The following is a 27,055-nucleotide window of genomic DNA, read 5'->3' on the forward strand; positions in this document are numbered from 1 at the left end:
TAAGCAGTACGATTGTGCTTTTTTGAAAAAGCTTATTCTGGCCCAGATTCAGATACACATTTTCTCTGTCTTCAATTTTCCATAGCCAATAAGTTACATTCACATCTCAAGAGTACCATTTATTTTGTGGTGTTATCACTTAGCAAGATAAATTTGATAATAAAGGTGAAAATCATCCGTCCCGAAAGGGATAAATAATCATATTTCAACAAAATTCGAATGCTGTCAAGATAAACGCAATGAAACGACTAATGTTTGTTTTTGCTTATGACAGATTTCCCTTGGAGCAAGAATATACGTCTAGACCCGTCTCTTGAAAAACAAATGAAGCAATCCTCTACGAAGGCATTTCAGAGTGAATCAATGGATGGTTTCTTAAATATATCTACGGCCTTAGTTAATCCCTTAGAAATATTTTGAAGAAAATTCCTACTGAAATTTTGTGGCATCATTCATAAAAATATTATGAGCAGATTTTGACGATTTTTTTTAATGATTTTTTTTTGGAAGGAATTTTTCATGAAATTTCAGCGGAATATTATATGGAGTTGTAGCGCGATGACACATTTTTCAAGCATCTTGACAAGCAAGTTTCTTCTGAATACTTTTGCGATTAGCCGGATTCATCCATTTGTTATTTAGAAATAAATTAGGAAATAAGAACAACCTCACTAATTGTTAAAGCAAGAAGTTTGGTCTATTTTCATCAAATTTGTTAAATAATATTGATTTAAATATAAAGGATATTCATATTTGTTAATATAAATAATTGCAAAAGTGGATCCAATGAAAGATCCTAAAGATAGGACTGGTAGTATGTTTCTTTTCAAAAAATTTATACAAGTCTCTAAAAAGTCTCTACTTTTAATCGAAAGTCTTTATTTTCCCTTATACAGCTTGTATTGAATCCTGATGCAAATTTGTGCAGGCTCGAAAGAAACTTCCAGAGACTATAACGGGTTTAACAGGCTCTATAGGCACTTCAATAATTTCTTCTTAGATTCCACGAGGAGAAGCGTCAGGAATTACCATAATGATTTTATTTAAAATTCTTTCACGGTCTTCCATAGGGATCTCTTCAGAAATTTTTAGAGATCCTCCCAAAAAAATTTTCAGCACTTTTTCAAAGGATGCTTAAAATAATTTCTCCAGAATTTGCTCCAGGTAATCCTTGAGAACTCCATACCTACTACCTCCTGTAATGTCCTCAGGTCCTTAGAATATCATCAAGACATTTTTACACTAATCCTTCAATCGAATTCTCCAGTTGTTGAGAAATCTTCCAAAGATTTAAACTTTTTTTTTTTCCAAATGAAAAGCCAAACCAGACTAGCCCAAGGTTTTTTTTTATTTTTCAAGAAATCCTGAAAGAATTTCTCCGCCTTTTCATGTAAATTCTTTCAAGAATCCATCCACGTTTCCTCCCTAAAATTTAAAATTCTTTGAGGGATTCATGGAACTAATCTTTTTCTTTCCAACATTTTATCCTAGTATTACTCCTGCAGTTCAACCAAACATTTCTTAAAAAAATTCTCGAAAAAATCCCATGCTATATTTAAAAGTTTGTTTGAGTTTTTATCGATTGATTTATTCGTTTATCTTAGCAAATTATCTAAGAAATATTCTTGAACTTCATCAAGAGTAGTGGAGTTATTCTAAAGATCCTTGTTCAATATGGTTGACTCTAAAACTTACCCTTATCAGAGGATATTCTAGGATTTAAAAATACCTCATGGATTTATTTTTCATAGAAAAAAATATTGGTATTTCCCTGGAGACATTCCTGGAAGAGTTCCTGAAAAAAAAACTTTCGAGACATACTTGAGAAATTCTCAAAGAATAACTGGAGGAATGTTTTCTACAGAAGAAGGAATCTCTGGAGCAATTGCTTAAGGTATCTTTAGAGAAACCTTTAGTTGAAATACATATCCTGAAAGACAATTTTAAAGGAAATCCCTAGAATTTTTTTTGAGAAATTATTGATTGATAGAAGACGTTTTGACCGGGAATCGTGGAGGATGTCTTAGGGAAATCGATAATGAATCTCTGGTTATAATCTTGGAGCAATTATGCCTTTCTTGAAAAACTTCTCGAAGATTTTTTGAAGGATTTCAGATAATTTCTGGAATATTTTTTAAAGAAATGTTGTTTCTGTTCCAAAACCAAAGTTGTACACTTGAGGTTTCCTAAATAAAATGCTTAGAGAAATTCCCATGGTAAATTCGTAGGGGAATTCCTTGTGAAATAATCACTAAATGAACACGTTTAGAAATTTCCGGAGTAATACTGAAAATACCTGAATAAATTCATGATGAAAGTCCTAGATAACATCATGAAAAAACACATACAGTAATACTTGCCGTAATGTCACTAGCTGTTCTCAATAAAAAAGAGATTCAGATCTTAGAAAAACGTCTGCTCTGATGCTATGAAGAGTCAAACTCTGATTTCCTGTCTCCTATTAGATTAGATTTTTCTTGGTTCCTTTTTGGTCTCTTTTCGATTCCTTTTAGGTGTCTTTTCTGGCAAGTGACATTCAATTTTCTATTTTTAGGGTCGACCAAAAGCTTTCTTAGTCTTGTGGTAGAAACTGGCATGAAAATTACGCCGCTTTGCGTTTGAGCCCCTCAAATATAGTAACTTTCAATTTTCAGCTCAGAGTTAAAATTTTTCTTAGCTTCACTGTGCACAAAAAAAAATTGCTAACGTTTGTCCTACCAAACATGGACGCGCCTCTGATCACATCATATCAACTGTTAAAATCAATTCAATACCCGCACAATTATTTTTACTTAAAAGCGGTGTAACATTTTTAACAAAAAAGTTTCATTATCTCAAAATCAGCATTCGTTTCACAATCTGAATTGTTTGAGTGTTTGTGAACTAATTTTGTTTATTGCATCCTCCTTACAGAATCATCTTCTTAATCTTGCCATGTTTTGCTTGCCCTTATTCTGTAGATAAATTGGCTAACCCAAGCACTAATTGCTATATTCTTATTGTTCCTTCCATTCGAATTTGCATGATATACCTGTATAGGTGAAGCTGATAATGAAATATTCCCAACTGATATTCCTTTCGACGACAACTTTACAGGTGAGCAAAACGTTAAATGTTTCCCTTGCAATCATTCACACCGATGCCACATTTAGCTGGAAAATAACATTTATTGTAAATAACGCAAAACATCATGAAAACCTACTCCTTCACTTTTGCCTAGTCTATAAACTTGAATTTGTTTACATAACCCATCAAGTGCCACTCTTGTTTATTGCGGGTAGATCTCGCCTCTTCCGAAAAGCAAAAATCATTTACTACTGGCCCAGGACAACACCACCTTTCAAAAAAAGATCGTGTGTTTACCGCAATGTTCGACAACCACTCTCAGTAGGTATACAGTAATCCTTCCATTTAAGTTTTAATTAAGTGGTTAAAAATGTTTCGTCTACACGTACTTCAAATTTGAAACGGATGAACGAAGTTCTTCCCAAATAATGAAAGTTCGACCCAAAAATTACAATTTTACGTCCACAAACCACAAATTGCTATAACTTGCCCCACTTAACTCTAATGATAATTGATTGTTTTCCTCAATCACCCAATCAAACATTTTTAACGAGTTACAAATCATTTTATATAAATACCACTAAAACCGGATTTTTAGTATAACTATGTTTTAATTTTTTATACAACAATGTTTGTTGTAGAAAATTGTGAACATTCCAAAAACCATTGTTTTTTTTTCTAAAACAACTACTTTATATCTCATTTTTAGGGACAATGGAAATTCGCGATTTCGCGGAAGCCGCGAAATCCGCGAAATTTGGCCTTAGCCGCGAAATTCCGAAAATCCCGCGAAATGCCGCGTTTGGTACACCATTGATTTTTCTGATTGTCGAGGATTGTGATACTCGTATTTAAATACGTTGGACAGCGTGTCCACACTCCAAGGGTTCAGGTCACTAGACTGTGTCTTCGTTTATTTACCTAAGGTCTTAAATACTAGATTACATTTGTTCAGGTAACTGTTTATTGTGTATTGTTTGTGTTTATAAATAACGGTGCTCAAGAGCGGGTAGCTCTTGGCATTGGATGGATGGTTTGGGTTTTTTCTTGAGGCTGTCATAAACAAGCGGTTTATGGCGGTCGGGGTTTTTGGTAGTTTGCAAAAAAATGGTTTGTTGCTGATGGCTTGGAAATTACTGACCTAAACGAGGTAATTAGTGCTTGCTAAAACTAATCAGTATTTATTGATGCTAAACAGTATTTATTACTCTACTTGGTATACTACACCTCCCCCCTTTAGGAGAATGGTGTAACCATTCGGAAAAAAGAAAATATAAGTCTTAATGTATCGGTAAAAGTATTTAACTAGCTTTTAAGCTTTTATTAATCTATTTTTATGGACTTTGGTGACTTTATTCGTTACAGTATGTTTGATGAAGCAATTTGGCTCTTCTAATTTTACAATTTTGTATGGACCTATATAAAAGGGATCTAGTTTCTTCCTGTTTTCGTTTGTGATGTATACTTTATCTCCTGCATTTAATGTGATGGGGTTTACATTTGTATTTGCTGTATTTTGCCTTTTGTGTTTATTTTTAATTAAATTGTTTCTTGCTATTTTGTTTGAATTTTGAAGTCTAAATTTTAGTTCTGCATCATATTGTTCGAAGTTATACATTGGTTCGACTTCTAAACTTAAGTTTTTAGACTCTTGCGGTAATCTTGCCTTTCTTCCAAAAATTAATTCATAAGGAGTATAACCATGTTCTGTGTGAGGTGTTGTATTAAATGAAAATTCATAGAATTTGACCCAATCATCCCAGTCTGTTTGATGAGCATTAGTAAAGCATCTCAGATATTCGTTTAAACATCTGTGATTTCTTTCTAATGTTCCAATAGACTGTGGGTGATATGCGGTGGAAAAATTTTGTTTTATTTCTAGGAGTTTACAAATCCGTTCAAGAATCTCGTTGTTATATTCTGATCCTTGATCGCTTCTGAGCTCCAAGAATGTCCCATAAATCAAAATAAAATTGTATACCAATGCTCTAGCTAATACTGCTGCTTCTTTGGTTGGTACCGGAATTAGCACGATGTACTTAGTTAGATTGCATTGTATTGTTAAAATATATCGGTTACCATTATTTGTTCTTGTCAGTGGTCCTGCAGTGTCCACTGAAAGTACTTCAAATGGTTTAGATGGAGTTGTAGTGACAACTTCTGGTTCCTTGGTGTGTCTTATTACTTTGTTGATTTTGCATTTTTCACAATTTCTGACGAAATTGGATATTAAATTTTTCATGTTTTTAAATTTGTAAATTTCTCTTAGTTTTAAATAAAGTCTGTGTTGGCCTACATGACCTCCCGTAGGTGTCATGTGATACTGTGATAAGATTTTAATAATTTCTTCTTCGTTCTCTATAAACGTCGGAGGTTTATAAAGAATTATCTCATACGTGGAAATGGCATTGTTTGCGATTTCCTTTAGTGTATGTAAAGAGATGAATTTGAAGATTTCGTTTTCCATTGACAATGCAAGCTTGTCTCTTTTGTAAAATTTCATATATTTCATTAATTCTAGAAGAGCAAACTCTAAGGCTTGACTTCCATTATCGCGCGTAAATTTTGTTGTAAATTGCTTGAGTATCTTTCTGCTGTTATGATTTAATAATATTATCGTTAATTGATTATGGTGCACTACACAATCAAGTTTTAAAAGTTTCTGGACCTCAGAAGGATTTTCAGTTTCACGCACAACCAGGTGATCAGTCTGTAAATGTGGTTCCACTAATTTTTGAGGTGTCACTTTATCTTGCCCTAAATTTTTTTTTCTTAACCATGGATCTAGTATTTACAAATAAAATGGATAGTTGCTTAAGTTCTTCGGAGTTTAGGACAATTCGTGAAAGTGCATCTGCACCCACGTTTGCTTTTCCAGGAACGAATTCTATATCGAATTCAAATTCCTCCAAATCTAAACGTATTCTAGTCAGCTTAGATGTAGGTTTTTTCATATTAAATAAATAAACTAATGGACGATGGTCTGTACGGACCTTAAATCTTCGTCCATATAAATAAGGTCTAAAGTAATCGATTGCCCAATGAATGGCGGTTAATTCTTTTTCTATAATTGGTTTATTTCTTTCGCCTTTTGTAAAACTTTTACTGGCGTATGCTATGGGTAAGTCTCCTTCTTCGTAGCGTTGCGAGAGGATTGCTCCGCACGCCACGTCTGAAGCATCGGTAGTCACTATGAATTCTTTAGTGAAATCCGGGTATCGTAATATTTGGGGTGACATTAAATACATTTTTAGTTTATTGAACGCTTCGTGGTGTACTGAATTCCATTCAAATTTTGTGTCTTTTCGTAACAGATCATTCAGTGGTTTTGCTATGTTTGCAAAATTCGGGACGAATTTGCGGTAATAATTGCAGAAAGCTACAAATCGACGAACTTCGTCTGCATTCGTAGGCGTGGGAAAGTTTTCCACGGCTTTGAATTTGGAATCATCTGGAAGAATTCCATTGCTTGTTATTTTGTGACCGAGATAAGTCACTTCCGTTCGGAAAAAATTGCATTTGTTCGGGTTCAACTTGAGGTTGTAATATCTCAGTCGTTCGAATATTTTTCTCAAATTGTCAAAATGGTGATTGACAGAACATCCTACGACAACAATGTCGTCAATGTATACAAATGCGCATTCTGGCGTTAAGCCTGCCATTGCTATGTTCATCATCCGTTGGAAACTATTTGGACTAATATTCAGTCCAAACGGTAACCTTGTAAATTGGAAATGTCCGGATGCTGATGAAAAGGCTGTATATTTGCGAGAGTCTTCATCTAGTGTTATTTGATGAAAACCCGCCATCAAATCTAATGTACTGAAATACTTGGCTCTTCCCAATTGGTCAAGTATTGTGTCAATACGTGGAAGTGGAAATTTATCTGCTAAGACTTTTTTGTTTAACTGTCGGAAATCGACAACAAGTCTCCACTTTTTTGTATCATTGTCCGATTTCTTCGGAACTAATAAAATTGGTGAGTTGTATGATGAAATAGATGGTTCTATTATTTCATCATTCAACATTTTCTGAATTTGGGCTTCCATTTCGCCATTTTGTGAGTGTATATTTTTGTAGTTGGGGATATACACAGGGATTTTATCGTTAACATGTATACTTTGGCTGTAAAAATTGTTCGTGGGTAGTTTCTCATCGGGTAGACTGAATATATCTTGGAATTCTGTGATGAGCGCTTGGAGATTTTTCCTTGCAAATTGTGGTACTTTATCGAAATTTATTTGTGAGATAACTTCCTGTACTCTATCTGAGTTCTGCGTTTTACTCAAATGATTGTGTTTAATGGTCACATAATGATTTAACGGTTCAATTTTTGGTTTAAAATTTTGTATTAGTACTTCTTTCTCAGTAGTGTTAATGAATTTTACACATGGTGAATTTTGGGAGACTAAAGTGTTTCCACAAAAAACACCGGGAAGTATCTCTTGTGAATGCACTAAAGTATCCTCTGAGACATTGAAGTTTGGAATTTTTCGTACTACTTCGCACCTTGCTGGTATAAGTATTTTTCCGTTGTAGTTGTCTTCAATGGGAATCGATATTTCCGATTGTTGAAATTTGAAATTTAGCAGCCAATGCTCGTAGTCAATGGTGCACTTAAATGTTGTCAGGAAATCACGTCCGAGTATGCCATCGGTTGGAATGGGGAAGTTAGATTCTACTAACTGGAAATTGTGGTTAACTATTAATCCGTTATTGAATTTTAGTGGGGTAATTGCTTCGGCTAATGTCTCCTTTACACCATCCGTTATACCGCTTATTCGGTAATTTTTGCTTCTGTCAACTATTTGGTGTGGTAGGAGCTTATTGACTTTTATAATTGATATGTCGGCTCCACTATCGATTATAAATGAGCATATTGAATTGGTCATGCCAACAAATACGTTGACGAAATTCGCTGCGCTTAAATTTAGTGCATATATTGTCCCAGATTGGCTTGGGATGCCAAATTCCCTAAAAAAGAGTTGTTGTTTGTTACAGGTTGAGATTGCGGGATTTGTGCAGAATTTGTAAATTGTTGTTGCATTTGTGGTTGATTTTGATCTGTTTCTATGTTTGTGGCATATATCCGACGGAAGGAGTTATGTCCGCCTCTGCCGTGATAATTGCGATTGGATTGTACGTTTTGTGGGTGATGTGAGGATCCATTACCTCTTTGATAATTTCTGCCAAAATTTTCCCTTTCTTGAGGTTGTTGGCGTCTAAAATCGTTATTTCGAAATTCACGTCTGTTATTGTTGTAATTATTGTTGTAGTTAGAATTGTAATTATCATTATAATTGTAATTGCCGTTATAATTGTAATTACCTCGGCTCCGAGTAGTGCCACTCCGGTTCCTATTGAACTGCCGATTGGTATGTAAGTTTAATATTTGGGAGTTGTTAGTGTTGCTGTTTGCATTTTCAGCAACTTTCTGTATTGCCTGTTTCACGTCTGTGAAATTTCCGGCTTTTAAAATAATTCTGGTCTCGTGGTTGGTTACTCCGGTTGCGAGTGCATCTACGCCTGCTTTTGTAGCCATTTTCTTTGCTACGTTGTCGGGAACTCCGCTTGCTATGTAAGTCGCACGGAGTTGACTGCAGAGGGAATCGACATCATTACAAAGACTGTCGATATCCCCTTTTTGTTTTATTGTTTTTAGTTTTGCCAAAACACTTTCAGGTGTTACTATTTCTTCGCATCTTGACTTTACGTTGTCAATTAAAGCATCGATGGTTGTAAGATTGTCAGGCAGACCTAGTCTTGCCTTGCCAGTTAGTCTGGTACGTAAAAATTTTATTGCTGTTTGTAAATTTGTTCCGTCGACCGATTCTTTTAATAGATTGGCCGAGTCTATGAATGTATCTAGTCCATTGGGCGAACCATCATACGGCTGTACAATGGCGGTAGCCAATTTGATATCGAGAGGCATGGTGGTGGTAGTAACCGTTACGTTAACTTCTTGATTTTTGAAGCTCAATCGATTGCAAATAATTGCTGCTTTGGCTATTGCCTTAAATGTTGGTAGTATTTTGGATCTGTCTAGAATTGTGTGACATTCCTCAAATATTAACTTTAGTTTCTCGTAGTTTGTTACTTCGAGGTCCCAAACTTTTGGTGTTAGTCTATATTCGTATGACTTTAAAATGGTTTTGTACTCGTTACGAAAATCTTTTAATTTTTCGGATTTTTGTAAGATTCCTTGGAGAGTTCTAGCCCTGTTAATACTTTTCTTTAGGTTTTGGTGTTCCCTCTTTGTTTCTTCTTCAATATCTCTTAACCTATTCATTCAAGAGGCTTTTAATTTACTGAGTTTCTCGTTAGGCTAGTTTGCAATTATTATTATTGTCGTTTTTTTTTTTGTTATAATACTAATAGTTATTCAATCCGTTTAATAAAACATACCGTTTTCTGCCAGTCTCATCCGGGTTGCTCATTGCTCATTCCTCTGCTAGCTGGTTAAAACATGCCTGTTTCTGTTTGTCTCGTCTGGTTTGCTTATTGCTCGTTCTGCTGCTCGTTTGTGACATCTGCGATAATCGATCGATGCGCTGTCGCGATGATGATCTGCATTAATTTCCTGTTCGCACTTTGCTTCTTTCTTCTTTGTCTGTCATAGTATACTAGCGCAATTGCTAAACAAGCTAGTGCTATCACTATTATTACCGTTAGCACAAGCTCACTGTTATTGTTCGATTCAATTTCGTGCACTGTGGTCGTTTCGATCGAGGTGCTGCTCCACGATGTTGTTGGTATCGTCGTTGTCGTCGTTGTCGTCGTTGCAGAAATTGGCCAGCAGCCACTCATTCCACACACTATTTCGAACATTTGCGTATTTTACGGGTTTGGTCACTTTAAACTTTAGCCTGCCACTTCGTTTCCATATTGTTCATGCGGATTTCTTGTTGCATAGTGTTTTGTAACGATTTCTTCTGATATTTGTTGTATAGACGTAGGATCAGGTATCCAACAAGCACGACACTGATGGTAATGGCAACACCGACCATAATTCGGATTTCTGTTGTCGGTATTTCGACGGTGTTCGAAATGAAATTATCCGACGTGAACCATCCCATTGTGTTTGACTTTCTTTGCACACAAATCACTGGAGTTGGGAGTTTATTGTTGCGACGATAATTGTTCAAAGTCGTGATTTTCACTTCACTTCACTATTCCTCGAGCTGTGTTGAGAAGAGGCTCAAGTCACAGGTCGCCATTTGGTACACCATTGATTTTTCTGATTGTCGAGGATTGTGATACTCGTATTTAAATACGTTGGACAGCGTGTCCACACTCCAAGGGTTCAGGTCACTAGACTGTGTCTTCGTTTATTTACCTAAGGTCTTAAATACTAGATTACATTTGTTCAGGTAACTGTTTATTGTGTATTGTTTGTGTTTATAAATAACGGTGCTCAAGAGCGGGTAGCTCTTGGCATTGGATGGATGGTTTGGGTTTTTTCTTGAGGCTGTCATAAACAAGCGGTTTATGGCGGTCGGGGTTTTTGGTAGTTTGCAAAAAAATGGTTTGTTGCTGATGGCTTGGAAATTACTGACCTAAACGAGGTAATTAGTGCTTGCTAAAACTAATCAGTATTTATTGATGCTAAACAGTATTTATTACTCTACTTGGTATACTACACGCGAAATTTGTTAAATTTTGAGAATTTATATGACAATTTCAGTAAATTTAGGATATTTGCTTATGAAAATGGGTAATTCATTTTTAATTCGAGGTTCCATCAGAAATGTTCTAATCATTTAGTTTCAAGTTGGATGGTTTTCTGGTTTTCTTGTTGTGTTTTAAATTTTGCATCGATAATATAATATTAAACTTATAATCTAAATTTGGAAAATGAAAAAAAAAAATGTAATAAAATTCCGTTAAGTTTACACATATAAAGAATATTGCCATTGTAAACATGCATTTGCATGTTAAATATGGTCAAAACTATGGGACCGCGACAAAGCCGCGAAATTTTGATTTTATTGCCTGGGCCACCCGCGAAATTTCTAAAATTTTGCCGCGAATTTCCATTGTCCCTACTCATTTTACTAAGTTTTAACGGTTTTGATTAAAACAAAATCACTTTTTGTCTCAAAATGTCGTGGAAAGCGACAAAAGCGGAAAACCAAACAACTTCCATTTGAAAGATACTCTTTCATCGTTTTTATTTTGATATTATGGTTTTGATCGTAAATAAACAGAAAAAAAAAACAAACAAACGAGAGCCAAACAATATATGAAATTTTATACATTTAGTTTAATTATGATTACAAAATAAGAGGATATGAGCTACCAAGTATATCACGAATAAATCTACGGATAGAATTATAAAAATTGAACCACTCATTAATTGCACTCTTGATATGTCCTACATCTGAAACATACATATTATAATCAATGTCATAAAAAATCCCAATAAATTATTATGTTCTATCTCATGTTCGTATAAGTTTCACGTAAATAATAACTTCAGTGTATTAAATTTCCCTCATCATTTTCTAATTGTGACGACGGCGCGGGATCGTATTCACCGCGATCTTCTATAAGAACCTCGATTCCGGTGAAATTGATGACGACATCGTGTATAGTCAGCAAGCCAGCCAGTGCGTGGGAAGTGCGGTTTTATTTACTAATAATGTCACGAAAATATTTTCTCCCAGCGTGATTATTAGTAAATCGAGCCGTGTTTTTGATTTCCGCACTTACAAACCTCCGAAATGGGTTGTCGTTGCTTTAAGCTGCACGAGCAAGTCAGAGTTGGCTTCCAAAAATAACCAACCAGTTGGTAGTCGCTGTGGTTGAGCGCGGCATTGACGACGTCATTGATGATTTAATGAGGTTTTTCGCGCCAGTTTTGATGGACCAATTTCACTGGGGGTGAAAAATCGTGCGGCGCCGATCTCTTCGGAACGCTTGTTCTCTTGACAGTCACATCGTGCCAAACACTGCGAAGATTCTAAACCCAATTAAATTAGCATCCAACCTAGTAAAACAGATGTTGATTTTGATTACATTGTTTGTTTCTGATAAACAAATAAATAATATCTTGGACGCATGTTTGAAAATTCATTGCGTCATTGTCAGAGTAGACAGTAATGATATGTGCGGAGGAATACGATGGCCAATTTAAATAAACGGTATCAGTCCTGATTTTAAAGTTTACCATTTGATAAATAAATTGAAACGATTGATTTATTGACCACAGTATCTTCCAAATATTCCAAATGAAAATTTTAAGTAATTCTCAAAGCCCAGCAAAATCTTAAATATCTCCCAAAGATATAAAAAAATCGTCTACGTCTTGTGACAAAATAACAAATCTGCAAAGGATAGTACCATAAATCTGTCAAGCATTTGCTGGATAATCTTGTCAAGACATATTTCAAAATTTCATCAATTTTTTTTCTAATGACATTTTAAGTAATTTCTTGAGATTTAAAAAAATGTTTTTGTAAGCTTTTCTGAGACTATGCCATTCAAAATTGCAAAATTGAAAAAGCTTAGTGTCCTAAGAGCACTTCCACAGTTATAAATGGATCATTGGTGGTGAATTTTTCGGCACTCACCGCGTGAACACTTCAGCCGTCGCGCTGTTGTGTTTTGTACAACAATGTTGAAAAAACCTCGCTTTTCATTCTAATAGCCGCGTGGTGGTTCTGACGGTGGCAAAACGCGCGACGACTGGAAGGTTAAATCAAAGGCACCACCGTATATGGGATTTATCGTTGTGATAGAATTGCTGTTCTGCCAAGCACACCAGACTGGCGCTGGTTTGGTTATTTCAATGATCCTTTAGAAGATTTTTGTTCCAAGATTTCCATTCTCGCATTATTTTATTTTATGACAGGTACGATGATACTAAAGCCTCTGAGAGATATATGAAATTAATTTAAAAACTTCAAAATCTCTAAAAGCAATTAAAAACTCAATAAACGTAAACTGTTTTGGTTTCAAAATCGATTCGTTCGTAATCCGAGGGAATAATGAACTAATCATGCCTTTTCGAGTCTGTTTCTATAACAATGATTTTTTTAGAATTTCATCAGTCTAACGTGTGTTCTAGTTACGATCTTTCAATAATATCTTGAAGTTTATGCATACGATTCCGCGTAAATGGAGATATATTCACAGTTTCTAAGTATGAGCATGTATCGTGATATTTGGCAACACTACTTTTAATGTCGAAATCATCGTATTGCACACCGCTCTGTAATTTTTTTATTACTTCATGAGCCTTAGAATCTACATTCGTTAGCAGTTATTGATGATTTCAATAACAGCATAGCTTTCTAAGAGGCAATACCCTTGACAAGCAGGCATAACACTCGGACTTATTTCATCGTACAGAAAAATAGCGCTCAATTATAATATTTGGCGGTGCGCTCGAGGCGTACGTGTCGCTGTTATTTATGGTTTCTTAAGGCTGATTTGCTACTGACAAGAAAAGGACTCGCCTATCTCGATGCGTGGAAAATTGCTCCCAAGAAATGGTCAAGAAAATCACTTTTTTCTGATCGCAGTACGCAGTTGAGAAGAAATGTCCCTTCAAAGGGGGCTCTCTGTAGAAAATTTCTTGACCCTTTCAGTCAAGGAATTTCTTTACTTTTCTTGAGCGAAACAGCATACTTGGCTTTAAGGCGAAAATCATTGCTTTTAGCATTGGGCGTTAATGTTTGCGGTACAATGTATTAAAAAAATAATTGTTCTAACTAATATGGCTTTTTGTCTGTGGTAGTACTTTAGCCTTAGCTTATTGATAGTACAATAATATACATCTCAGAATGATATTAGTAGACTATTGGAAATTTTGAATTATTTGTATTTTTGAAAAAATGAAGAACAAGAGAACTTAAGGCTCAAGAATCCATCATTCAATCATCACCATCATCAAGAATGAAAAACCAGTTTTTCGTTCAAATTCAATTAAATCCTCATGAAAATCTATCATCGCATTACAGATAGCAAGTACAGTGTCATGATAGATTATATTGAACATTGCTTCAATTTTGAGCGAAAAAACTGGTTTTGAAAATTTGTAAAACGATGATGGTTATTGCGGGGAAATTCAAATATTTGGATTGCTTCGCGGAAATAACGTGCAGCGAGCAATCTCCGCATAGAACAAATGAACCAAAGCAAGCTCTGCAACTAAGTAGTAGGAGAGTAGATTGAATTTGATGACAGTAAGCAGCATGACAATAGTTTCTTGATGCCGCTACGTGAAAATTGAAATTTTTATCTTTCGTTTAAGTTACTGTTTCTTAAATGGGGCATGATGTGACGATCAGCAGATAAACCTAATCAGTCCATGACTTTTCAAAGCCAAAGGCTTAGAAAATAGACCTTGCAATCCGACGATGTGGTCTTGTGAACCATTTAATTGATACATCATTGAAGTGCATAAGCGACCCGGGCTCTTTTGCTAGCTATCGAGAAACGGATCACTCATTGAGCATTTTCTTCTCGTTTCAGAAAGAAATACATAAATTGCTCCATCCCAAACCTATCAATGATGAGCCACTTGATTCATTCAAAAGCTCCGGATTAGAGAATCTTAATACACAGGTTCTCTAACTCAGAAAACTGGCTATCTCTAATCAGAATTATCATATAAAAATCAACATAATCCCTTTGGTGTCGCGGGCCAAAACTGCCCGTTGACAGTGCTGTGTCATAAACAAACATAGTTCAATATTTGAGGTCGCGGGTGACTATGATTAATATGGTTGAAAATTTTCCAACAGATTACCCTGGATTTTCCAGGAATCAAATTTTTTCTTGCAACGCGTAATATTTTCCTCTTAAAAAGGACCATTTCGCATTTGATGTGTAATTCAAAAAAATATAATTGATATTTTTCTCATTCAACCAATCACTCATTCGCCTGGTAAATTAAAACCTACTTTATTTTTTCGGATAATTGAACTGAACTTTCTTTGTATATACAGACAATTTATTCAAAGCTCGCTGAGTTCGTACTGAATTGAAAATACATAGGAGAAAACGAGAGATCAAAGTATGCTGTTATCGTGAGTGAACCTGAAATTTTTTCCTCCGCTTCACGTCCCGTCAAATTTTGGATTTAATTTCAATATTTACGAAAGCAAAAAAAATAAAGTTTGACATTCTAGTGGTTGCAGTTGCAGAGCAATAGAGTGCAGGACGACATTATGTGGACCAGTGTGGCGATTTTCAGGTTCAGGAGGGCGAAAATTGGGGGGCGAAAATGCTAGAAAGGGGGCGAAAATGAGAGCAGCTGAAAAACAAAAATAGATTCAAATTTTGTAAAAGACAATCATATTTTAATGATAGCATATACATCTGTGGAAGAATTTGTTTGACACCTAACTATTCCATCGATTCCTTACCTCTCTAAACACTCTCTTTTTTAAATTATGATGGACAAATTTGACGATTGTCATTATGATCTGAATGGTTTTTACCAAAAATAATATTGAATACACTTAGAAAGCAGAAAATATGTGAAAATTTTTGGCGATGCCTAAAATATATTTTCAAGTCCAAAGTAAAGTTTGATGACTTTTTGTTATGAGATTTTATAAGGCATAATAAGGCAGCTTAAGTTTCTATTATTTCTCACGCATTTGTAAAACTACTCATTTTGATATTTTGTTGACACGCATTCTAATCAGTATTTCTAGTACAATTCATTTATAAATAAATGTTTTTGGTGGACAAAACAAGGGTTCCAATGATAAAATCACTGAATGACATACACGTAAATTACTTACTTGATGGGCTACAATCCGCTACGTTGAATCTACGCCGAATGGATAATTCTTCTCCACTGGGCTCGGTCCTGAGCCAATCGCTTCCAGTCGCCCTGAAGGTTAAGTGCCCTTAAGTCCTCTTCAACTGCAAAAAGCCAACGTGTGCGCGGCCTACCACGAAGCCGACGGCCTCGTCCGGGTTCTCTACTGAATATTATTTTTGCTTGTCGTTCTTCCGGCATTCGTACCACGTGACCAGCCCATCGCAGCCTGCCGTGTTTTATGAGCTTGATAATATCCACTTCTTTATATACTTGGTACAACTCATGATTCATGCGACGCCGCCAGATGCCATTTTCTTGTTTACCGCCGAGTATTGTTCGTAGCACTTTACGCTCAAAAACTCCAAACGCTTTCCGGTCGACCTCTTTTAACGTCCAGGATTCATGGCCGTATAGATCAACCGGAAGGATTAGAGTCTTATATAGCGCGAATTTTGTTTTCGTCTGCAGGCTACGGGACTTAAGCTGGTTACGGAGCCCGTAAAAAGCCCTATTCGCAGCTGCAAGACGCCTTTTCATCTCACGGGTAACATCATTATCGCAAGTCACTAAAGTACCAAGATACACAAATTCTTCCACTACTTCAAATTTTTCACCACCTAGCACCACTTCACTACCAACGTCACGATTGGAACCACGCTGTCTACCAGCGATCATGTACTTAGTTTTGCTGGTGTTGACGGTAAGTCCAATCCTCGCTGTCTCCCTTTGAAAAGGCACGAATGCCTCTTCTACGGCTCGACGATCAATTCCGATTATATCGATATCGTCCGCAAAACCCAGGAGCATATGCGACCGGGTGACGATGGTACCGCTTCTTTGCACGCCCGCTCTCCTTATAGCTCCTTCGAGAGCAATGTTGAACAAAAGATTCGGAAGCGCATCTCCTTGCTTCAATCCATCTAAGGTTACGAAGGAGGTTGAAGTCTCATCCGCAACCCGCACACTTGATTTCGATCCATCCAACGTTGCACGAATCAGTTTCGCCGGAAAACCGTGTTCTACCATTATCTGCCATAACTCATTTCTCTTTACTGAATCGTACGCCGCCTTGAAATCAATGAACAGATGATGTGTCTGCAAGTTGTATTCCCGGAACTTATCAAGGATTTGTCGCAAGGTAAACATTTGATCCGTCGTTGATCGGCCCTCACGAAAACCAGCTTGGTATTCGCCGACGAAGGACTCCTCCAGCGGTCTCAATCTGTTGAACAGAACACGTGACATTTTTTTGTACGCCGAATTGAGGAGCGTTATTTCTCGGTAATTGGCGCATTCCAATCTGTGGCCCTTCTTATACAGAGGGCAGATGAGGCCCTCCAGCCAGCTTATCCTTAACATTACTCTCCTAAATTACTCTACTTAAAAATTGACCTGAGTGACAGAAAACGCATGTATCACAGGTTTTAAAAAAATAAGTTGAGCGTAATATTTCAATGAAGGAATAGATTAAAAAAGTCCAAATTATATATTTTTCCATATACACTCCCGTGCATAAGTTTGAGTTCACCCCCTTAAAAACATGCAAAAGTTTTCAGTCCATATCTCTGTGATTACAAGACCAATTGAAACTCTCCAAGCCGCATCCGAAAGGCAAAGAGTTATTCTTACTTCCTATGTAATTTTCCAAAAACATTCTTTGAATTTTGTATACTAAATTTTTACTTTAATGCGTGACATTTTTCAAAAAACACACTGAAAAATCATATCTAATTTCCTCAGCATTGGATCGACCAAAATTTTAAATCAAAATGTCATTAGAATCGTAATCTTACATTCTTTGAAGAGACCCCACGGAATTTTGACGGAAAATTCTAGAAAGTATTCAAAATCAATGAAACAGTCAGTCAAGCCATCGTGCAAAAGTTTGGGTTCACCCCTCAGTATGGTGTATCGTGCAAAAGTTTGGGTACACCTGAACATACTTAAATCTGTGAAATCTCGAACCAATCATGTACGTGTCATTATTTGCGCTCAAAAAAGCTTTGAACTATTAAAATCGGTTGAAAAATGGCAAATATATTGACAAAAATGATGTGCGTACGGGCCATGTGAACCCAAACTTTTGCACGATTTGCATCATACTGAGGGCTGAACCCAAACTTTTGCACGATGACTTGACTGACTGTTTCATTGATTTTGAATAGTTTTCAGATTTTTCCACCAAAATTTTAAGAGCGGCCTTCAAAGAATATATGATAATGATTCTAATGACACTTTGATTTTAAATTTTGGTCGATCCAATGCTGAGGAAATTAGATATGATTTTTCAGTGTAATTTTGGAAAAATGTCCCAACTTTAAGTAAAAATTCAGTATACATATTTTAAAAAATGTATTTGGAAAAACACATAGGAAGTAAAAATAACTCTTTGCCTTTCGAATGTGGCTTCAAGAGTTCCAATTGGACATGTAATCACAGAGATATGGACAGAACACTTTTGTATGTTTTTAAGGGGGTGAACCCAAACTTTTGCACTGGAGTGTATGTAATTCACATCGGTACTATTCGGTTTATGGATATTTTGGCATAAGATTTCTCTGTAAAAAGGAAACAATCATCGGGCACATTCTCTGCAAAATTCGGTCCAATATGTTTCATGCGAAATCGATTCCTGGAGTCCCGGAAGGTGGCCAATCTGGACAATTCATGACGATTTTATGTTTGGATGTATTTTGCCACAAGGACGGAAGGATGATTATTCTGGTCCTTTTGAAGTACCAAAATGGTCATCGGGATAGCCGTAATATGGGACTACTAAATTTTAGCACCAAAACTAGGAATGCGACGGCTCAATCTTCGTGATTTTGAATACATGTGACTCTTCTAGATCAATTATAGATGAATGATCACTTTGGCTCTTCTGGGCCATCGAAATAATCCAGGAATGACTACCGGAAATATCCGTATTGTGTAGCATTTCAATTTTTGTTTCAAAACTAGGCATGTGACGACTCATTCTTAATGATTTTGAATACCAGTGATTTAATTAGAGTTGGATGACCACTTTGGTTCATCTGAACATCCGAAATAACCTAGGAATGTCCACGGGAAAGACCCGTATTGTGGGGCAAACTAGGCATTCGATGGTTCCACCCGCCTAGTTTTCCAGGTATGTGAAATATCCTACTCAGTAATGAGTTAATGATCACTTATGTCCTTTATGACCTCTGAAATCAGCCATGAATTACCACTGGAGTATTCTGTATTAAGGGACATATCAATTTTTTTTCAAGACGAGGCATTCAATGGTTCAATCTTCTAGTTTTTTTTTAGAATCTCACACAATAGTAAGTGATTTGTTACTCTGTTTTTTAGTTGCCACTGAATACTGAATACAGACATGACCATCAGAGGAACCATATTAATTTTTGGACTTAATACAGTCAATCGACGGCTCAATCTTTCTAGTTTATTGAGCATGTGACATCTCACACAATAAAGAGTGGATGATCAGTCTGTTTCTTTGTGGCCATAGAAATGTCCACCGCAGAAACCCATACGAATTTAGGGACATTTTAGTCATAGTACAAAAATGATATATTCGACGACTCAATCTCCATGATTTTTGAGCATGTGCCATAATGCTCAAAAACTAGGGAGATTGAGCTGTCGAATGCTTGTTTTTGGTACAAAAACGGAAATGTTTCACAATGCGGGTTTCTCCAGTATTTCTTCCGGGTCTATTTCTGTATTCAAGGCACAAGCATTCAGACTAGCGAAAACCTGCACCAGGATCCGGACATATGGGATGAGTCATATACTCATAAAAAACAGGAAAATTGAACCATCGAATGAATGAAAAGGTTCGGTACAACTGGTACAATCAAGAAGTACAAACGTGGTGATTCGTCTACAATTGTACTAGATTTTGTATTCACAAAAAGGGTATCCCGGGTGGTCAATTCTGGGTTATTTCAGTGATCAAGAAGAACCAGAGTGGCCATTAATCTATGATTGAACTATAAGAAATACAGGTATTTAAAATCATGCATATTGTTTTGGTACAAAAACTGAAATGTCTCACTATATCCGGTAATCATTCCGGTGGGGCAGAGGAACCAAAGTGGTATCGTTAATTGAACTAGTAGAGTCACAGGGATTCAAAACCTTGAAGATTGAGCCGTCGCATTTTGGTGCTGAAACTTAGTAGTCCCAGATTACGGGTTTCCCGGTTCCCATTTCGGTGCCTCAAAAGGACCAGAATAACCATTCATTCATCCTTTTGGCAAAATAAATCCAAACATAAAACATCGTTAAGAATTGGACACCATTCATTTCGTTTTGGAACATAAATCCGTGTAATTTCATCTAATTTTCCAAATTGGCCACCTACCGGGACTCCAGGGAGCAATTTCGCATGAACCATATTGGACCGAATTTTGCAGAGAATGTGCTCCGATAATTGTTTCTTTTTACAGAGAAATGTTATGCCAAAATATCCATCAACCGAACAGTACCGATGTGCATTACATATACGATGCAAACTTACTTTTCGGATGTTCCGGGTTTCCGGAACCGGGTATGAATAAGTAGATGATTTGAGAATCTGTATTCCCAGTCCTCGTGAATACCTATTCAACAATATAAGGACGGAGGGGGTGGACCTGGTGTGGTGGTTAGAACACACGCCTCTCACGCCGAGGACCTGGGATCAAATCCCATCCCCGAGATAGTCACTAAAAATTTCAGTGACGACTTCCTTTGGAAGGGAAGTAAAGCCGTTGGTCCCGAGATGAACTAGCACAGGGCTAAAAATCTCGTTAATAAAGATAAAAAAAAATATAAGGACAGTTCATATTAAGGTAAGGTAAGTGGGGCGTTTCGTCATAGCTCAACTAGGAAAAGTTTTTCATGGGGGTATTCTTCTAGAAAGTTGAAGATACAATGACAAGGAATGTATTTAGTACTAAACATATTGTTATTTTTATTACCAAGTGGTTCATGTAACAGTTGTCAGTTCAGCGCCATTTTCAACTTGCATGACAAATTGTGACACGTTTCACGTTTTGCATTGGCTCACAAAAAATAAATGTGTTTTAAATCTAATTTCCATCAGTAAGCTATAATTTTTAGTATTATTACAAGCTGCATGAGCATGAGCATATATGACCGTACAATTCGTAGCTGCTACTCCGTGATTGACTAGAGCAATCGAAGTTGCACAGGGAATCAATGAATGGGGCTTGGGATTAGCTAACCATTCTTCAATGTGCACAAATCGAGAGCTCAAATTTTAAAAGTCAATAACGGCGCCGGCCACGTCCTTACGGTCATCGGGGAAGGGAAGGAATGTTAGCTAGACAACCGTTGTTACTAGAGACCGAAGAATCTTCTGCATCTCCACAGTTATCATGGAAAGGATATTGGGTTAGTGGGATAAGGTAAAGATCTGGGAGTCATCAGCGATTGGTGATGCGATCCATGATACATTCACGCCTAACCCGTTTAACGCCACTGTTTATTCATGCCGCGCGAGCGACGCGCAACACGATTGATCCTGCTCACATCACCCGCCCCCGCAGGAGCAAGCAACGCGAGCAAAGGATCAAACATTACTGACCCTATCCGCGAATCACGCCACTATTTATTCGTGCCGCGCGAGCGACGCGCAACACGATTGATCCTGCTCACATCACCCGCCCCCGCAGGAGCAAGCAACGCGAGCAAAGGATCAAACATTACTGACCCTATCCGCGAATCACGCCACTATTTATTCGTGCCGCGCGAGCGACGCGCAACACGATTGATCCTGCTCACATCACCCGCCCCCGCAGGAGCAAGCAACGCGAGCAAAGGATCAAACACTACTGACCCTATCCGCGAATCACGCCACTATTTATTCATGCCGCGCGAGCGACGCGCAACACGATTGATCCTGCTCACATCACCCGCCCTCGCAGGAGCAAGCAACGCGAGCAAAGGATCAAACACTACTGACCCTATCCGCGAATCACGCCACTATTTATTCGTGCCGCGCGAGCGACGCGCAACACGATTGATCCTGCTCACATCACCCGCCCCCGCAGGAGCAAGCAACGCGAGCAAAGGATCAAACACTACTGACCCTATCCGCGAATCACGCCACTATTTATTCGTGCCGCGCGAGCGACGCGCAACACGATTGATCCTGCTCACATCACCCGCCCCCGCAGGAGCAAGCAACGCGAGCAAAGGATCAAACACTACTGACCCTATCCGCGAATCACGCCACTATTTATTCATGCCGCGCGAGCGACGCTCAACACGATTGATCCTGCTCACATCACCCGCCCCCGCAGGAGCAAGCAACGCGAGCAAAGGATCAAACACTACTGACCCTATCCGCGAATCACGCCACTATTTATTCGTGCCACGCGAGCGACGCGCAACACGATTGATCCTGCTCACATCACCCGCCCCCGCAGGAGCAAGCAACGCGAGCAAAGGATCAAACACTACTCTTTAGTATTATTACAAGCTGCTAACGATAAACCAGTACTTTGTTTTTATTTCATATGAAATTTTCGATGGTCTATCTTACCCCAAAATATATTTGTACTTGGGGTAAGTGGGACCTATCAAAACAAAAACCAGAATCAAAACTTTTCGTACACGTTTCATACATTTTGCTAGAGAGTAGCACTAAACATTCAAACAAATGATTTTTATCAAAAAAAATCAACCCTCAATTACGTTATTGCATAAAAGGGAGAAAAAAAGTGGTATTATTCTTTATTTTTTAATTATTTTTTTATTTTTGAAATACGACTTCAAAATTGAACAAACACACAGCTGAAATTTGAACTTTATTTGTTACTTCTACCAAATTAATTAATGATGGAAAACAATTCCATCCCATAAGGTGGTTTTCTGCCATGCATATAAATAATAACAAAACATATTTATAATTTCGTCAATTATTGATTGTTTATGTGCTACATTTTAATTAACAACTAATAAATGATATATTTTGACCATGTTTATTTCTTTTTTACGCTTTTATTAAGGAATTGTCAGTTAATATTAAATGTGAGGTGACTTACTATTAAATAATGGGTTTCTTCCTAAAACGTAACGTATTTTATGGTTGATTCCTTATGTACATCAAATATGTACTTAAAATTAAAAATCTATGACTTATCAATCCTATTATTGTAATGGTTGACTTACTGATGTGGATTGACGCATGAAACTGGATGTGTCCCACTTGCCCCGCTTAGCGAGGTAACTGCGTCCATTGGCTCATTCTAAAACTTTCTCCCAAGGTTTTCACAATATCGAAATGATTCGATTAGTTCCATGCACACACCAGCAAATATATTGCCAAAACGTGATTGTGTTGTTGGATTTGAAAAATATTGACATTTGAAAATTTTATTGAACAATTTGTTTGAACTATCGTTTTTTTCGTTCCCACTTGCCCCGCGGTACCTTACTTGTTTAGTTACGAAACTACAGGTTGTCAAAGTGAGGGTCTCTATAGAGACTTTTCCAAATGTAGTGGGCTCCCGGTGGCAATAGTGATCAAATCCAGATCTCCGAGAGGGTTTCTGAAACTATACATGTGTGCTTTCATTGAAGCCCAACAGAATTGAAATCGCTCAACATACTGATTTTTGCGAGCTGATTGAATTTTCGGGTCGAAAACGACCCTAATTCACAAATTTTTAACTTTTTATTAGGGACTAAACAAGGTTAATATACATATGTACACCAACATCACATCAAAACAATATGTAGAACACCAATTACTTATTTTGCACATAAATGTGTTGATGTACGTTACCTGATTTACTACATCAACAAAACAATTTAAAATAATCCGTAAATTTTCTGTATAATAATCATATCTCCCATTCCACATACATAGGTACCCATGAGAAAAAGATGGAAACGAACGTAAACCACGCAAAAAATATTCTTGCCAAGAATTTGCGGATACTGGCGTTGGATCGTGAAAAATTGGAGGTGAGTGGCTATACCAACCCGCCGAACACTGACCAGATGATCTAGCTCTAGCTCTAAGCTGATGAAAAATAAACTAAAAAATGATGATTTGATGACCTGTTGATGAGAAGAAGATTAAATGGTCCCGTAAATTAATAGCAGTGAACGATCGTTCACTCAGTGAATTTGGCATTAATTTCTCACATTTTATTGGTTTTTCAGAATCCCGATCCAGATCTGTGGGAAGGCCGAGCGATTAACCTGGTGGAGGAGTACAGTGCAATACTGTACGAAGCATACAAGCAGGGATCGTTCGAAAATAAACACAACAAAAAGACGTGGACTTTTTGGAACTCGGTGTTTTACTGCGGGACGATCTATACCACAATCGGTAAGTGCGGAGATTTTCTATCACATATGGAATGGGGGAAAGCTAATGGCAAAAGCTTATCGTATGGCAATGTGGCTGATAAGTACGATATGATTGTTAATAATAGCAAAGGTCGTTTAACGGGATTAGACAGTCATTCTTTTTACGTTCAACGTGTTTAATGTTTATGTTGTTCATCAAATATAAAATGGTTAGTGTGGTGTTTAAGTAATCCATGACACGAATTGTATGATAAATGAGCAGAACATAAAACGTTTTCCACTTCTCGTCAATGATTTACCTGCTTAAATAAAAAGCGTCGATATCTATTACATTCTAACTCATGACACTTTCCGTTTAGGCATGAAAACCTTAATGATCAACGAATTCATACAAAAATATTGAAAACAACCATGAGATCGAAATTGTTTGTTGTTTATAAGCCATATGGTATTTTTATCTGAATTAGAGTGACCATTTCCCGGGCATTTTGTAGCATATCCCGAGAGATACCGGGATCCCGGGATTACTAAGAGTTTCAATTAAACAAGTATTTTTTTTTTGTTGAAATCGAAGTAAAACTTCAACAATACAATTTGTTTGCAATAAGCACGATGACGATGAAGCAACTTTCCAAGCCAAAAACTTAAATTTCAACATATTTTGTATGACTGTTTTATTCAGATCAAGTAGGTAACTCAAAAATAATCAAAGCTTCCCTTGACTTATTACCGATTTTATGTTTTTCAAATTATTCATAATATAAATGAAAGTGTGATAGACATTCAAGTCATAATATCAAAACAATTTGCTTCAGATTGAAGAAAGTGTAGTGGATCATGTGAAAGCCTTATTACTGAATATGATCGACTTAAGTTTAGATGTACTTTCAGATTGATCCTCTGAGCATAGGTTTATAAACACGGCCAATGTTGAAAAGAAACAAAATAAGCAATAAATAAGCTTTACATTTAGAAACATTGGAATACACTCGATTATCCGAAAAATCGAGTTTTTTTCACTCCGGATAATCTAATCACTAAAAAAAAGTTAAAATCTGCGATAAAAGAATTTAATTATATTTTTTTTTTGTTGTTTTATTTATATGATGCAATAACATAGCCAGAAATTATTTCTAAGTACTTAAGAATTCTACAGAAGAAAAACAAATTTTTGATAGGCAAACACAAAAAAATCTTTTCCATTCCCCCCCCCCCCCTTTTTTACCTACGTTCAAAACCTGTTGAATCATTCATATTATATATTGCAATACTTAATTATCTCAAATTTATGCATAAAAACTAAACAACATTTAAAAAACATATTCCGGATAATCGAGTCTAAAATTTTGGATAATCGAATCCTGGATAATCTAGTCACCGGATAATCGAGTCTGACCTGTATTGTTCACAATCAAATAGTTTGGTATTTCATGGAAAAATAATGGCTATTTATTCTCTCTTGTTTATGACACTTTTCTATTTTAGCGAATTAGGATTGAGCCATCATTTTACATTAACATTTAGTGGTTTTCATCAAGTTTAACGTTCATTTCGGGAATTCCGGGACGTTTGGACTGATATCCCGGGAAACGGGAAATCCCGAAATTTCTGAAAAAACCGGGATTTTTTGTCCGGGATCCCGGGATGGATACTCTAATCTTTCCTTCCTCTTCAAGAATATTCGTGATTTAGATAACTGCACCTCCAACTTTTTTTTGTCCTTAAACTCGCAAATTCCACCTCTTTACGCAAATTCGTTCATAATTCATAAAGAATCCATCATTCAATAATCAGTAATTATCGAGAAAAATAATATATTTTTCCGCTAAAGAGGAGGAGAGGAGAATCGTTTAATAAACTTTCATAACCAGTTAGTTTTGCACAACATCTAAGCAATGCACATGACAATCTATCATTACACTTCACTTGCCATTTCATGTACAGTTTTATGCTTTGCATGAAAATTTATTTATTTCATGCAAAGCATAAAACTGTACCGTAATCCGGGGTAACATTGATTTTTTTTTTTAGTTTTTCTTAAATTTTTCATTTCACAATACAAATGTTACAAGTTTCATATTTTTAAAACAAGTACTGGCACCCACCGCTCCTAACTATGTACTTTATTTTGCTTTTCGAAAGATTCAAACATGTTTAAATAAATGTTTTAAGTGATTTTTTGATTCAGCTGATATGGGGTAACATTTATCACCCAAGTAAACAATGTTCGCTAATATTGGAAATGTCGTTACTTACTAAAATCAGGGCCCCTGAAGCCGAATATGAAGACCAAGCTCTTACAAGTCATTTACTTTTTGAGTTATTGAGTGATTCCAAGCAACAGCACCAAAATTTGGTAAATTTTTTAATTCATTTTTTTCTATTGAGCTGAAACTTTGCACAGTTTTCCAGTTCCATCTAAATCGTCATTTTCCGATATCAAATCTTCAAGTTGAGTCACGACTAACTTTTCAAAAGGGTGTATGTGAAAATGGTTCAAAAATATTCAAAAAGCTGCACAGCAAAAACGGTTCGTTCGATTGTTAGACAACTAAAGAAACAAAGTTAGACAACTAAATAAAGATTCCAAAAAAAATACACACAGTAAAAATTTTTTTTTTTGCATTAAAAAACATAATTTTTGACACAAAAACTCAAATATCTCAAAACCCTATCGGAATACCAACGTAATTTTTTGAGGGAAAACGGTCCATTATACTAGCTATCTACCATAAAAATTTGGTGATGGTAAACCAATAAACAAAAAAGTTATGACATTTCAAACATGTCACAATTTTCACATTTAGTAGAAAAAAAAAAATTTTTTTTTCGGTGTAAATTATTACGGGAACCGCAGTTTGTTGCTGATTTTATTGTTAAGGGCCTTGC

General features: G+C 36.5%; 1 protein-coding gene across 1 annotated transcript in view; it reads left to right on the plus strand.

Moving 5' to 3' along the window:
• The window catches only part of LOC5565223 (potassium channel subfamily K member 18), a 65,076-nt gene that overhangs the window by 13,864 nt on the left and 24,157 nt on the right, over positions 1-27,055 (plus strand). Inside the window, exons 2-4 of the mRNA XM_021848858.1 lie at positions 3,040-3,096; positions 23,718-23,815; positions 24,017-24,185. Coding sequence (XP_021704550.1) covers positions 3,040-3,096; positions 23,718-23,815; positions 24,017-24,185 — 324 coding nt within the window. The remainder of the gene's footprint in view (positions 1-3,039; positions 3,097-23,717; positions 23,816-24,016; positions 24,186-27,055) is intronic.

The sequence above is a fragment of the Aedes aegypti genome, chromosome 3, assembly GCF_002204515.2.
Source record: "Aedes aegypti strain LVP_AGWG chromosome 3, AaegL5.0 Primary Assembly, whole genome shotgun sequence".
In the NCBI taxonomy this organism is placed as follows: domain Eukaryota; kingdom Metazoa; phylum Arthropoda; class Insecta; order Diptera; family Culicidae; genus Aedes; species Aedes aegypti.